Source organism: Mytilus californianus, unplaced genomic scaffold, assembly GCF_021869535.1.
Source record: "Mytilus californianus isolate M0D057914Y unplaced genomic scaffold, xbMytCali1.0.p SCAF_3, whole genome shotgun sequence".
Taxonomy (NCBI): domain Eukaryota; kingdom Metazoa; phylum Mollusca; class Bivalvia; order Mytilida; family Mytilidae; genus Mytilus; species Mytilus californianus.
Genome location: NW_026262679.1, coordinates 17170877 through 17185172, shown reverse-complemented (window position 1 = coordinate 17185172; position 14296 = coordinate 17170877). Strand labels below are relative to the sequence as shown.

The following is a 14296-nucleotide window of genomic DNA, read 5'->3' as shown; positions in this document are numbered from 1 at the left end:
TTATAATACAGTGAATTTCAGATTAAGAATGCTAATGGAATTAGAAATGTCTGTTTCACATCATGACCGTTTCCTCGATACTGACACAGATGGACGGCTCCAAACTATATATAGCTAGAATCTGTGATAAACAATATAACTTCAACGTTGCAATAACGACTACCTATTTCATAGTGATAGCATACCTATTCCAAATCGTATGGCGTTATATACATATCTCAATTCATCTTACCTCCTATACATTTGTAGGAATATGATTGGTTAAAAGCAACCGCGTGGAGACCGTGTATATTCCATATTGGGATAGTAGGCGGGGCTTATTTCAATACAGGGTTAGTAGTGGTGTTACGTCCCTTTATAAAAACAACACAGTGTTGAGGAAAAATCTTAAAGGTTTCAGCAGACGAAGTAATTGATGATGAAAGATTGAAATAAATTCATAAAACACATTTAAAGCTAACAAATTGTTATTGTTGGCATTTGTTTTTGAATAGACCAATGGAAGTAGGTTCTTAATAATAACACCACATGTTAAGATAATCGGTAAGATAAATTCATTACATAGTGTGCTAGTGACCTTCGCTCTCACCCCATATGGAATTTACTGACTCCATATATATCGTATTAGGTCACTAGCACACTATGCATCTTTACATCTGCACATTATACGGACTTCTTTTAAAGAGGTGTGCTCCTGATAAAACAACTGTCCACAGTTATTAGGAAATACGACTGAAATCTATACTACCAACATTTTACGGTCTAGGTGGTTCAATGATTTGCAATGAAACATCGAACCACCTATTTTGTTCGTTTACATACAAAACAACAGTGCAACTCTATTTGTTATTTATTCGTAAGTTTCGTTAGACTTCAGTATAGCAAATAATGCTCTGTCAACTTGAGACTGAATCATAGAATTTAAGATATGGTCCCTATGGCCATGTAAATACGGGGAAACAAAATATTGTTCAATACAGAGATTTTATGAAAAAAGAACCACTGTTACACCACTGTCCCACGTTAGGGAGAGAGTTGTCTCATTACCACATCTTCTTATTTTTGTGCAAAACATTTCTCCATCGAAAAAAGATTGGACACAATGTCGGCATGTCATTAAAGACGCTCTTCACACTATACGGACAACCTTTTAAACAGGTTTGCTTTTGACAAAAAAACACTGCTTCGACAGCGTTATACGGAAACTGAATCAATACTACAAAACGTTTACGGTCACCATCATGAATTAGTTGATTTATAAGATTCGTTTGTGAAGCAGGTTGTTATCTATTTTAAAAACCGAAGATTTGTCATAGATTCTAGTTTGAAGTTGTCTATTTCCATTATTTTCCTGAAAAACACAAAAATATGGAACAGACCTGATTACAGGAATATAAATTGTGCTGTTAGGATGCAGTAGAATGCATACCCGTGCTCGTAGTATTTGCACTTGCATTTTACAATTATGTTTTGTTTTATGACAGCTTGTGGTAAAGGGGTACATAGTGTGCCCATTTCTAAAATAAAAAAAAAATACATATTTAATCCAACAACCTTCTATATTTGCATGTCCCAAGTCAGGTTTCTGTAATTAAGTGGTTGTCGTTTGTTGTTGTAGTACTTGATTTTGTTTATTGGTTTGTTCAATTTGTTTTTGTGTTGTACTGATGCACTGTTGTCCCAGGAAAGGGGAGGTTTGGCACCTCTAACATATTTTACACAGCCGCATTCGGTATATGCCTGTCCCAAGCCAGGAGCCTTTTTCACAAAGTGCATTGTTCATGTCAGTCTATCCAAAACATAACAATCTTTGAGGACCGGGTTTCATATAAAATGAGAAAAATCTTTACAAATTATACAATGTATCAACAGAGGCAAATTTCTATATGATCTACCGTTGATAGTTTAAAAAAATGTTGTATCTTAAGTAGAAGATGAACCGTGAAAAGACGACGACAAGATAACATTACAACTTTTAGCAATCATCAAAGGAAATAGTGTAAGTTTACCACAAAAATCATACAAAACATTTTGAGTTGAAAAGAACATCGTGGAAACTTTGAAACGCAAAACAATTGTTCATTTTAGATTTTTCTGAACACTGTATTGGAGGCGACAGTAGTCTACCGATATTAAAATAACTTAATCGATTAATAGAGACAAATAAAGGTAACAATATAATTGAGGAGATATCATGAACTCCAAAAGAAGCGAGAACAGCTGCGTTGACAGGGTAATCGTCTCCTGCTATGAATGCATCTCCCGCATTTTGAATTCACACTTAGTCAAAATGCCACAATCGGGAACAATACAAAATCGGTTGAATTCAGATCCGACGACTATACTTTTATATATAGATAAAAAAAATTCACGAATACATGTCGCCAGTGTATTGAGAAATCGACACATAGTCAACCAATTCGTGATGGTGATTGTACGACAGAAATAAGGAAACAAAAGAATGACAAACATACCGAACTCCAAGGTAATGTACAAAAGGGGATGTCCATAAAATTGATATTCGACTTGAGTATTTGATTTTTTTATTTTTTTTTTCTGTATGATGCATTCGCATTTTCATTTCCTTTTTACAACATATACTTTACAAAAATATGTAATGCCTGTGTAAAATAAAATGTTATTAAACAAATTAAATATAAAAAAAAAAAAAAAAATCGACGTTGGTTTTAATGGCAAACTAATGTTAAACTATAAACGAAGAAACTTTTAATATCATACTAATTTATTTTTAATAAAGTTTTTGTGAATTTGCAATAAATGTTATTTACTAGTAGTTACTGTTTATCATCATCAAATAAATGTCAAATGTCATTTTATACAAAATATGGTACTATTGTTTGATACATTAGTAGATATATTATATGATTGATTAAATATGATTTAATTTAAACCATTCAATAATTACACTTTAATCCTTAATGCAACAGATCTCCAGAGAAAAAAAAAAGAAAGAAAGACAATTGGATTCGGGAATCGGGAATTGCGACACCATATGGTTGCAGGACAAAATTGATAGTGAAGGTATTATATTTGGTCCTTCTTATAGCTGCAGTGATGGTCATGGTCATTACACAATACCTCAAATACATGGTGTATGATGTCTTCATTAATGACCTTCTGCCATTTATACAAAAGCCGTTGGATATTCATTAAATTAGCACGAAGTTTTATTCACTATTTCTTTCTAAACTTCATTGTTTCATACAACTTATATTTGGAAACAACTTTTACAAACCCCCATTCAATCCAATACAAACTACAGATATCAACTCGAAAATTTCCGCCACAGACTTTTCAGACTAGTTTGCATTTGAAAAGATGAGTCCTGTCTATAACTGACCTTTGTCAACAATGGTCTCAATGCCATCAACTTTGGCAATATTCTTACTTTGAAGATCAGTAAATATCTATTATTTCCATAATGATTAAACAACTGGTGATGGCGTTTGCACAATTTTCGAGTTATCAAAAGCTCAAAAAAATGTAAAGATTAATCCATTATTGGAAACACAACTTTTAAAATACTGATTGATTCATTTGAGGATTATGCCAGAAAATGGGCTAAAAAAATTTAACAACACGACAAACCCCAAGGCAAATTCAAAAAACGGAAGTCCATAAAACCGAAAAAAAATCAAACAACGAAACAAGTGAAAAACAACTGCCATATTCCTGAAGAAATTATTGGGTAAACGAGAAAAAGAATACATAGATACCCTTTCCGAATGAGTTAAGATTGTGAGGTCTTTACGAATTAAAAATACAAAAATGAATTAGTCTGAGAATACACATGTTACATCGACCCAAAAGCAAAGCATTGTTCTACATTCATGACAAATTATATATGTTGAGGCTCTCGCAGATAAAGCTGCAAACAACATTGTGTGTAAATCACGGAATAAGGTATTACAAATTCACATGTTAACTTAACATTTACCTCCACAACACTTACAAAGGAGGAAATCTTGAATAATCATAGGTCTGTTCTAAGTTCCTTTCGGTATTTCGACCAAAGATGAAGAGCTTGGATCTTCCTTAACTGTAATGGATACCTAAATTACATAAGTGTCCTTATATATAGCCGGGTCTGCCAAGTGCTCCAGGAAACCTCTTTTTAAATTAATAAAATCAATTTTATCAACAATTAAAGCCAGGCTATCGTAAAACAACCTACTCAAGTAGCGGCGTGAATCAGATATGGATACTAAAAAATTCAAAAGATCTGTTAGAGAACCCTTTACACAAGTATTTCCACTTCCTAATTAAAAGAGAGATTAAAAGAATTGGTCCTGCTTTGGTGTCTTAGGGATTGATGAATCGTATTGAAATTGACATTAATTATCAAGATGAATGATTTCTTGATTGACAAGATATTTGTTACGTTTGGAGGACGTGTTTATCTTTTAACAATCGACATTCCAATTGAAACCAACTGTGCTTCTTTTCTTGTCGACTTGTTCCTTTATTCAAATGAGGCTGACTGGCATTTATACTTTACTTAATATGTATTTTATAGGGAAAGTGTTTACTAGTATGGCATTATTTTATTTATTATCAACTTCAAAACCTTTTTTTTGTTAGCGTCTTTGTCGAATTTTATGTGAATAACAAGATCTTTTTTGTTGGCGTTTTTGTCAAAGTTTTTTGTATTTTTGTATTATTTTTTTGTACAGTTGTGTTGGATGTCTGTGATGTTTGTTTATACAATTTTGGCTGCTGGATCACAAATATTGTCACATTTACCAATTATGTCTGTTTGCGTTGCTGACTTAATTTTGTTAATATAACAGCACTATAAAGTGGGAGGTTTAGCTAGCCATAAAACCAGGTTTAAATCACCATTTTCTTCATGGAATATGTCAGGAATATGACAGTTATGTTTGAATCTAACTATGGACAACCCTTTTTTTATTTACCTTGAAGTTCAGTATTTTTATTTTTGATACTATTTTTCACACATGAGCTTCTTAGGAAGAATGAAAAGAGGCTCGCATTATCTTTCAACTTCACGCTCCGCTTTTAAGATGATATCTTTCAACTATATAATTAAGAATATTGAATATCGGCATTTGTACAAATTTTAATTTTATTTACATGTATATTTTTTTCTCATAGTGTAATATTCTCACACGCTAAAATGTTACTGTTTAATTGATAAATGCATATGACTAAATAGGTTAGTTTTTGGTTGAACCCCAAGATGTATTTTTCCTTCTGGTCATTTAATTTGCTTTATTTAGAATGCTTTACTGTTTAGACATGCTTGCATTGCATATATATATATATATATATATATATATATTCATTAATATGAACATGCATGCTACTTTTTTACGTAAGTTATTATCTCGTTGCTTTGTTTATTTGGTCTTGTTTTGTTATTGTAGTACACGTAGTTTGTTATCCCCAAATATACTTAAATGTACAATTCATGCATTTTGAACTGTTATATATGTTTATTTTTTGGTTATGAGACCGATGTCTTTGAACAATAGGAAAACCGCAATAGAACGTTAAAGGTGTAAGACAGCGAGGACTTACTACTCTTATTATATAACACCCAAGACAAAACTGAGAAAATAAGCATAAAATGCTACAAACAAAATATTAAACATACATTGTACCTGTATGTATGCAACATAAAAGAAAATAAATTGAGAATCTGTCCATGGGACACAGATGATGCCCCCGCTTGCATATAGCGTTATATCCCTTTATAAAAGGACATAACTCAAGAACAATAAAAGTTTAAACTTGATTTGATATTTGTGGCAATAAATATTGTGTGTAATTTTCATAACATTTGGTTGAGGCAAACTTATTAATAAGTTAGAGAACGGAAACGAAAAATTCAGATTTTTTTCCATTTGTAAAGGGCATAACTCTAGAACGGTAAAAGTGACGCCACCCAAATTAAAACTTGATCTGTGTTTTGTGGTAATAAGCATTGTGTATAAGTTTCATAACATTTGGTGGAGGCAAACTTAAGTAAAAGAACGAAAATCAATTTCGAGACGTAAGTACGGACATACAGACGTAAAGACGAACACGTGTAACACTAAATGTCCCCTCCGCTGCGGGGACATAACAAAGTAACTAGCAGGTCGAACAACTGATGTTCTAAAACCCTGCTAACTGCCATTGGTGATTGCCAAATAAACGCATCACAAGATGTAACAAAATAGTTCTTATTATTAATTTATTACAAACAGAAAACAGTAAACTTGCGGAAAAGATGGCATACCGCAAACATGGGGTGCAAAACTTTGTACACCATATCCGGATTTCGACAATTAATGTCTCTTCAGTGATGTTAGGAATCGAAACGGTATTTGGAAGGCCATATAATTAACCTCAGTTTAGGATAGACTCTTGAATTTTGAAAGAGTCAAAATAGGATGAACGGATCATATAAACCCGAAGGCAAATATATATATATATATATATATATATATATGTGTAGTGACTACAGCAAATTATATCTTATCCATCGGATGTCTTATGATTAATATAATGCAGTACCTACGCATAAAAAAGTGTACAAAACAACACCAATATTACAAAAGAAAACATTATCTTTTATCAGTATGATTGTAAATAAATCTTATCATTTTATTCTGATATTAGTAAAACAATCTTGAAAGTAATACAAATCAAAAACTGAACCACGCTTGTATCATTCTAAAATTTCAAAGTTGACGCAGGTTAAATATTTAAAACAGAGACTGCATAAATATGCATTACAAAAGAACAGTTATGTGCGATATGAGCTGGTACAATTCTAAAATTTCACAGGGGACAAAAGTTTCGTTATAATACGATCGCCTTGAACTGGTATAATTCTAAAAGTTGCCGAAGATTGAGTGATTACAATAGAGGCCGGGTTTTTATACATTTCTACCACAATAAGAAACGATATACGTTGAGAAAAATTAATCCACAAAGCTTGGCTTGATTTGTTTCTTGTTCAATATTTGAAAAAGTTAATAAAAATTTAATAATAGTTTACTGTATGATAAAGATTTATATGGAAAGAAAGATACAATAGAAAATGTTGATCTCAATTAGGAAATTCCATATTTAGAGGTTTAAAAGCTAACAAATGAAATGAGAAATACTCAGAATTAACATCAGCAATTATAATAATGAAAAATAACAAAGTCCAGGATCAGATGGATACACCAGTGAGTTTTTCAAAAATATTTTTGGATAAACGTAATGAAATTTGTTCTACGGTCAATCAACTATAGGTATAGTATGGGTGAAATGTCAGTATCTAAAATATAGAAGAATAATCACTTGTATACCAAAAGAGGATAAACCAAGACAATATACGAAAAGGTTGCGACCTATAAGTCTTTTGAACACAAACATATATTTAAACTCGGGTCTGGTTGGTTGCAGAGCGAATGACGTCTATCTTGTCAATTTTTATCAATAATGATAAAACAGGGGTTATTCATGGAAGATGTAATGGTAATAATACTAGACTAACTTATGATATTTAATTGTCTACAGAAGAAAATGACATAACTAATATTTTCCTTCTTTATGATTTTGAAAAGGCCTTTGACTCAATTTCTTAGAGTTTTATTAAAAGCGTATTGGACTTTTTCAATTTCGGACCATCTATCATACATTGTATCATTACTTTTATTTCAATCTGCAGTATCTCAAAATTGCCAGAATTTTGTGAGATTCAGAGAGGCTGTAGACAAGGGGATCCCCTGTCACCATATATATTTTAACTGTGTTCAGTGAAACTTGGTAGAATTATACCAAAATTAAGGAATCACTATAGATGACTCAGAGTATCTCAGTTCACAATATGCAGCTGATACTTCTCTTACACTTGATGGGTCACCAAAATATTTGAATGCATCTCTCTGTATTTTAAACAAATATGCAGGTTTATCAGGCCTTAATAAAAATTTAGACAAGACCAAGGTTGTTTTGGATTGGGAGGAAAAAGTTAATCCAAGAAACTATGTGTGTAAAGTTGAGATAGTAGTGGGATTCCAACAGATTTACACTTCTTGGGATAAATTTCTCCTTGCATCTTAATGAAATTGAAAATATAAAAGATCAATGGACATATGACAGACAGAAACATTGTAACATAAGGCATCTGCATACACGGAATGAAGCATCTAGGTCTTCTACCTTTAGAAAAAAGTAAAATCACAAAAATACTGAACTCTGAGGAAAAATCAAAACGGAAAGTCCCTAATCAAATGGCAAAATCAAAAGCTCAAATACATCAAACGAATGGGCAACATTTGAAATATACAGCTTTAAAAAAAAAAAACTTTAGGCCGTCGCTGCCTGCAGATTGTTTAACACTATGTCTCCCATTCTGAAACAAAAATCGGTTGAAAAGGGCGTAACTCATCAGATCGATCAAAATTGTTGTGATCAAAAATTCACTTATATTGTGTAATTCGATGAATATAGTTATTGGACCAATAAAATTTGTACCCCTTATAATCATTCCATACACCACATATAGTTGACCTACTGCTTATAGTATCTGAGAAACAGACCTAATCACATAACTTTAACCTTGATCACTGGTCGAGGTCAGGCGAACCCTACCCGACAGACATGTAGGCAAATATAGGTATCCCATTACTCATAATAAGTGAGAAATTCACATGACAAAAAAAACTATATTTTTCTTTCAAGTAGTATAGTCGCTGAATCATGAGACGAGGTCAAGGATAATGGACATATGACAGACGGAAACTTCGTTCGTAAAATAAGGTATCTGCATACAAGGTATGAAGCATCCAGGTCTTCTATCTTCTGAAATAGAAAGCTTTATACAAATAGTTTACGCCGCCGCCGCCGCCGGACAGTAATACCTATGTCCCGCATACTGCGACTTTCGTCGCAGGCGAAACAAAAACCAAATACAACGACTGCAAGATGTATGAAAATAGCCCTTCTTCGAGGTCGATATTATGCATTTATGTTCAATATAGGCTTCCAGTATTGACAAGCATTACAATTTTTTCACGAAGTCAGTAATATGGTCTTGATTGTTCTTATCTTGGTTTGTATCTTCTACAATAAAAAAAACAAAATAGTAAGTAAATTATAAAAAGAAAATTAATTGCATCTGTAATCAATAAATCATATTGTGATTTATTGCAGTAAGTTAGCGTTACTTTAAATTGTCATAAATACATTGGAATTAGCACTTTGGTTATACACTCATTGTCTGAAATAAAGGTTATCGAACATTTGTTTTGTAGATAGGTACATACATGTGATTGACCAATAAAGATACTAATTCACGAGTTTTAGAAATGATAATCCAATTTCAAGATGATAATGGCAACGTAAATACAGACATTGTATATTAACTGGGCTAAGTCTAAGCTAAGGTACTGGGGAATAGTAATAGAGACAAATAAGGATAAGATTGTGTCGGGAGTCTTTAGAAAAATGCATACATTATTAACAGCAAGTTGACCTTTGTAAAAATCACCAGTCAAGATTCAAGATTTTACCAAATATAAGAGACGATGCATTTCATCAGCTTAACTATCTATTTCGAAGATATGCTTGTACATATAGGTTTGAAATGAGCATGATAGTTATTCTGACTATTGATAAAATTTTTAATATGTAAAACACTCGAAGTGATTTTTTGTTCTAATTCATTTGTTCACATGTGTTGTACAGGTTTCACGACCGGGAATATGTGTAATTTTCAATAGTCAACCCTTTCAATATAACGCAGTAACCAATTTTGGATATCGAATTTGTTCTAGTTACCAAATATTCACTTTTAATAACGTGTATGCCTTATAAACAACGGGTCAACACATAAATACAGGTCTTCACTAACCGTCGATTTAGCCGTCTACATTCTATTGGGAAAGGGTGTCGACTTTTATCTCATTTAAAACCAATTCCTTACCTGGATAATTGTCTTTTATTACATTTTTAATACTCCAGATCTAATATTTTATGGTTATACATTTGTACCCTGCCGAACACAACTATATTGTAATGTTTAGATTGAGTCGATGAAGTATGTTTTATATGATTTACTTATGTATGTACTTGCGCATATCGTCTGCTAAATCAATGCAGTGGTGTCCGACTGCATGTTTCAAGTTACTTTATGGATATCATATAAAGATAAGAAGATGTGGCCATGAGCTCTGTTGCTTAGTTGTAATATCTTCTGTTAAAGAACAATCACTGGACAACTTGAGATGATATCAATTCAATATTTTTCAATAGCTTAATATTGTAGTCCCGGTTTCCCGGAAAGGAAAAGTTACCATTGGTACTGTATGTTACGTGACACTTACCAATTTTGTATATACACGCTTGAACACTCAATAATGGTAGTTAGCCCAAAGTTCTGCTGGCGACAAGCAGCTGATATTTTACAGTATAAATATGATGAAATCTAATAATCGATTTATCGGATTGCATTTGTGTATTTTGCAATGATAGAAACAATTTTTCTTTATTTCACCGGCCAACTGGAAGATGACTTGATAAGTTCGAATCAAACCTATTAACGTTGCTTCACTCATAATGACGTCGGTGATATGTCTGGGTCAAAGTTATTTTGGCCAGGTTAACGTATTTGACGTCACAAAGCCGTGATATGCAAGTTTATGAAGAGCGGAACAGAGTGATCTAGACAGTGGAACACCGATAATCGTTATTATAAGCTATTGCAATTTTTCTTATGATACATGTAAAGGTTTGTTATAATTTAGCTTTGTTAGCAGCATAAATACACATTAATAGATTTGATTAAGCTGTAATGGTGAACTGAGTTTATCCTTAAAGGACACCGGCCACTTCAAACAATCATGTGTAAAATAAAACCTTCATAGTTAATAAAATCGATATCTTCATGTTGTTGTGTGTATTTCTTATCAGGGAATGTGATAATCATTAGTGTAAACACAGATGGCCTTGATCGCCCTTGTATGCATATTTTTAGACATGATAACGAGGCTCACGGCTATGACATCACTTGTGTTACCAGCTGTATATTCTCAGTGGTAATATACTATATAGATAATACAGAAATGCCATGAGTATAGGGTTCCATTCATATCTCATATTACATACATATTTTAGTTTTATGTAAAAGCAAATCTTTATGCAGAATTATTCAAAAGTAAGAAGTAATTATTTTTTATTTCGTAAATATTAGTGTATAAATATGCCGTATTGTGTGGTTTATGGTTGCAATAGCAATTCTCAATGTGACAAAAATATATATTGGTTTACTTTTCCGAAAGATTCTCAGAGAAATCGAGCTTGGGTTCACTATTGTAAACGACAGGACTTTACACCGTCTAAACATAGCAGAATTTGTTCTAAGCATTTTACCCTTCATCAGTATAGCAGACACCCAGAAAGACTTTTAGAATTGGGATATCCGGGTGCGAAGGCAGCACTGAAAGATGACGCCGTACCCGACATTCCTGTAGTTGTGGATGCAGAAAAAGGACCATCTTCTCCTAAAAAGCCTAGGTCGGCCTTCGAAAAAAGACAGAAACGTCAGGTACAATTGATCCTCTTTATTATTCATCGAAACTTATGTGAAACATACGTTCATGGTTATCTGTATGGTTTCAATACTTATAAACAATTATTATATTTGTATATCTTTCTTCCCGTTTTTGTTCTTCTGAAAATTGTCACAGGCATTTATCTTATTAACATGAAAAGGTATTTATCCATTTACAAAATACTACGATCCATTAAAAAAATTATCGTAAGTAATACTGAAATGTTCAGGACTTCCGAGTATTTTTTTTTCTCGTATACTTTTTTTTCTGAAATGAGTTGTTTGAGGATAATTTATAATTTCGCTTGAAGAAGGAGTCCGTGTATTGCCATTCTGAATCTATTATAAAATGAAATAAACGAATAAGGTTTCGCGAGTCTTGCTAAAGAAAACATAAAAAAACATATCAATTATTCAATTCCACCAGAAATCTGCGACAGTCCTTTCCCGAATACCACGCATAAAAAAAGGTGTATTTACGGGATATATGATTTTTTTTACATTCATGTATGAGAATATATTTTTTTTAATGAAAGCATTTTTTTTAAATAAAAATTTAATATCATCTATAGGTTCTTGAAGAGGCCTTCAGTGATTCATTAGATAAGTCTTTAGACTCCATTGACATTGAAACTGAATCGTCACCCGCACATGACAGTATGGACATTCGGGAAGAGGAAGCAATTCCGGTAGATGTACAAAAAACATTCGAGACAACTGCTTCTAATACCGATGCCACAAACATGACAACACAGAAATTTCAAACAGATTCCATTCCACAGAGAACAAGAAGATTGCAAACGTCAAAGCCCAAGAGAAAATCAAAAGGCATCCAGTGTAACCCTTCAGATATTGATTCAGAATGTCTAGTCGCCACATCAAAAAAATTGATAACCGCAAATACTACAATCAGTAGCCATACACCGGTAGCGACCGAACAAAACTTGGATGACAATGATGAGATGGATGATGATGAAGATGATGTAGATGAATATGATAATGATCCTGATTATATTTATAACGAGTCCGAGGAAGAAGATGGAGATGATGAGTATGGTTCTGATGAAGACGAAGAAACAAGCAATTACAGGATGGAAGAATATAATAATCCAATTGAAGAAAAGTATTACATGGTCTCTGAAACAGCATTATTTCAGTTACTCTCAGTATGTAGAGAGTGTAACAGTCGGTGCGTTCCAATAATTGAATTCAGTAGAGGGACAATGATATCTACATCATCTGTATGTGCTTTTGGACACGTCTACAAGTGGAAATCCCAAAACTGTCATGAAAGACTACCATGGGGAAATCTTTTACTTGCAAGTGCCATAATGTTTAGCGGAAATAATACAGCCAAGATTGTAAGATTATTCGATCAAATGAAACTGAAAGGTATTAGTGAACGCTCAGTAAGAAGACTGCAAACAGCATACACATCATGTGCTGTTATTTATGAATTTGACTCACAGCAAGCAGACCTCCTTACTTCCTTGCAAGGTATGTATATTTCTTCATAGTGTTACTTCGTTTATTATACCCAAGTCTCTTTTAATTTATTTCCTGGAATACATGTTTATTTCTATCCTCATTTTCTCCCACTCTCAAATTAAGTATCTTGTGACAGAACATAATATATTTTCTGTACGAAATAATTTCATTGTTTATTATATAAATAAAAATGTTATAATCTTCATGCATTACACTTTTTAATATTGCAGGTCCAGATAAACAAGTAGTACTTGGTGGCGACGGAAGGTGTGACAGTCCTGGTTATAGTGCTAAATATGGCAGTTATACCCTGATGGACTTGAACACAAATAAAATATTGGACATTCAGCTTGTTCAGGTTTGCATTAATTTAACACTTGATAGGGTTATCGATATTAGTTTTAAATTAGATCTGTATAAATGATTCCAAATGAATTCAGCTTAACATGCATACAACTATAAAACGGGTTGATTGTTGCTGTCCAGTGGCAAGTATTTCATGAATATTACCCAAATCTCATTGCTTTTATCTAATTTTTAAATTATATATGTATAAATGATTAGGAATAAATACAATTTAACATGCATACTACGGATTGATTGTTGTTGTCCAGTGGCCAGTATTTCATGAAATTTTCTCCAAATCTCATTGTTTTCATAAATTATGATGACAAATAATTTCATTGTTTGCTTATTTATTTCAGTCTAATGAAGTTAAGGGGTCAACCCATATGGAATTGGAAGGACTAAAGAGGGGTTTGTCCCTTCTTATGGACACTAATAATATTTAAGTCTCAACGCTTGTCACAGATAGACATGTTATGATTAAGAAGTTCATGAAGGACAACCATCCAGAAATAAATCATTATTTCGATGTATGGCATATAGCAAAAGGTATAACTCACTCAACTTCTTACTATAGCTATTTATACAATCTAATCAAGTTGTGAGTGAAAAATCTCAAATAATTGAATAACAAATCTTGTTTTATAAAACCGCAATACTCTTAGAATGTTAAATAATAAAACAAAATTTGCATTTCGAAATATTTACTTTAATCCATTGCTTACAGGAATATCAAAAAAGTTGGAAACCAGAGCCAAGAAGAAAGATACAGGGGACATAAGACCATGGATAAAGAGCATTGTTAACCATACATATTGGGTAGCTGCATCAAGTGGGGAAGATCAAAATGTGAAAATACACAAATGGACATCAATTTCCAACCACATC

At 32.6% G+C, this 14296-nt stretch overlaps 1 protein-coding gene across 2 annotated transcripts; it reads left to right on the top strand.

The window, feature by feature from the left end:
- The first annotated feature begins 11051 nt into the window (after positions 1-11051).
- Positions 11052-14255, top strand: LOC127734027 (uncharacterized). Of its 2 annotated transcripts, none has more exons than XM_052243582.1 (2): positions 11052-13957; positions 14136-14255. In XM_052243582.1, exon 1 carries the CDS (start codon positions 12235-12237, stop codon positions 13090-13092), a length of 858 nt encoding a protein of 285 aa, XP_052099542.1. In that variant the 5' UTR covers positions 11052-12234; the 3' UTR covers positions 13093-13957; positions 14136-14255. The 2 variants fall into 2 exon arrangements, with proteins under 2 accessions (XP_052099542.1, XP_052099541.1); XM_052243581.1 differs by having other exon boundaries at positions 11052-13421; positions 13768-14254.
- Positions 14256-14296: the final 41 nt, after the last annotated feature.

Excerpts from the sequence above, each read along its gene's own strand:
- LOC127734027 (XM_052243582.1), top strand. The coding sequence starts at position 12,235 with ATGGACATTCGGGAAGAGGAAGCAATTCCGGTAGATGTACAAAAAACA.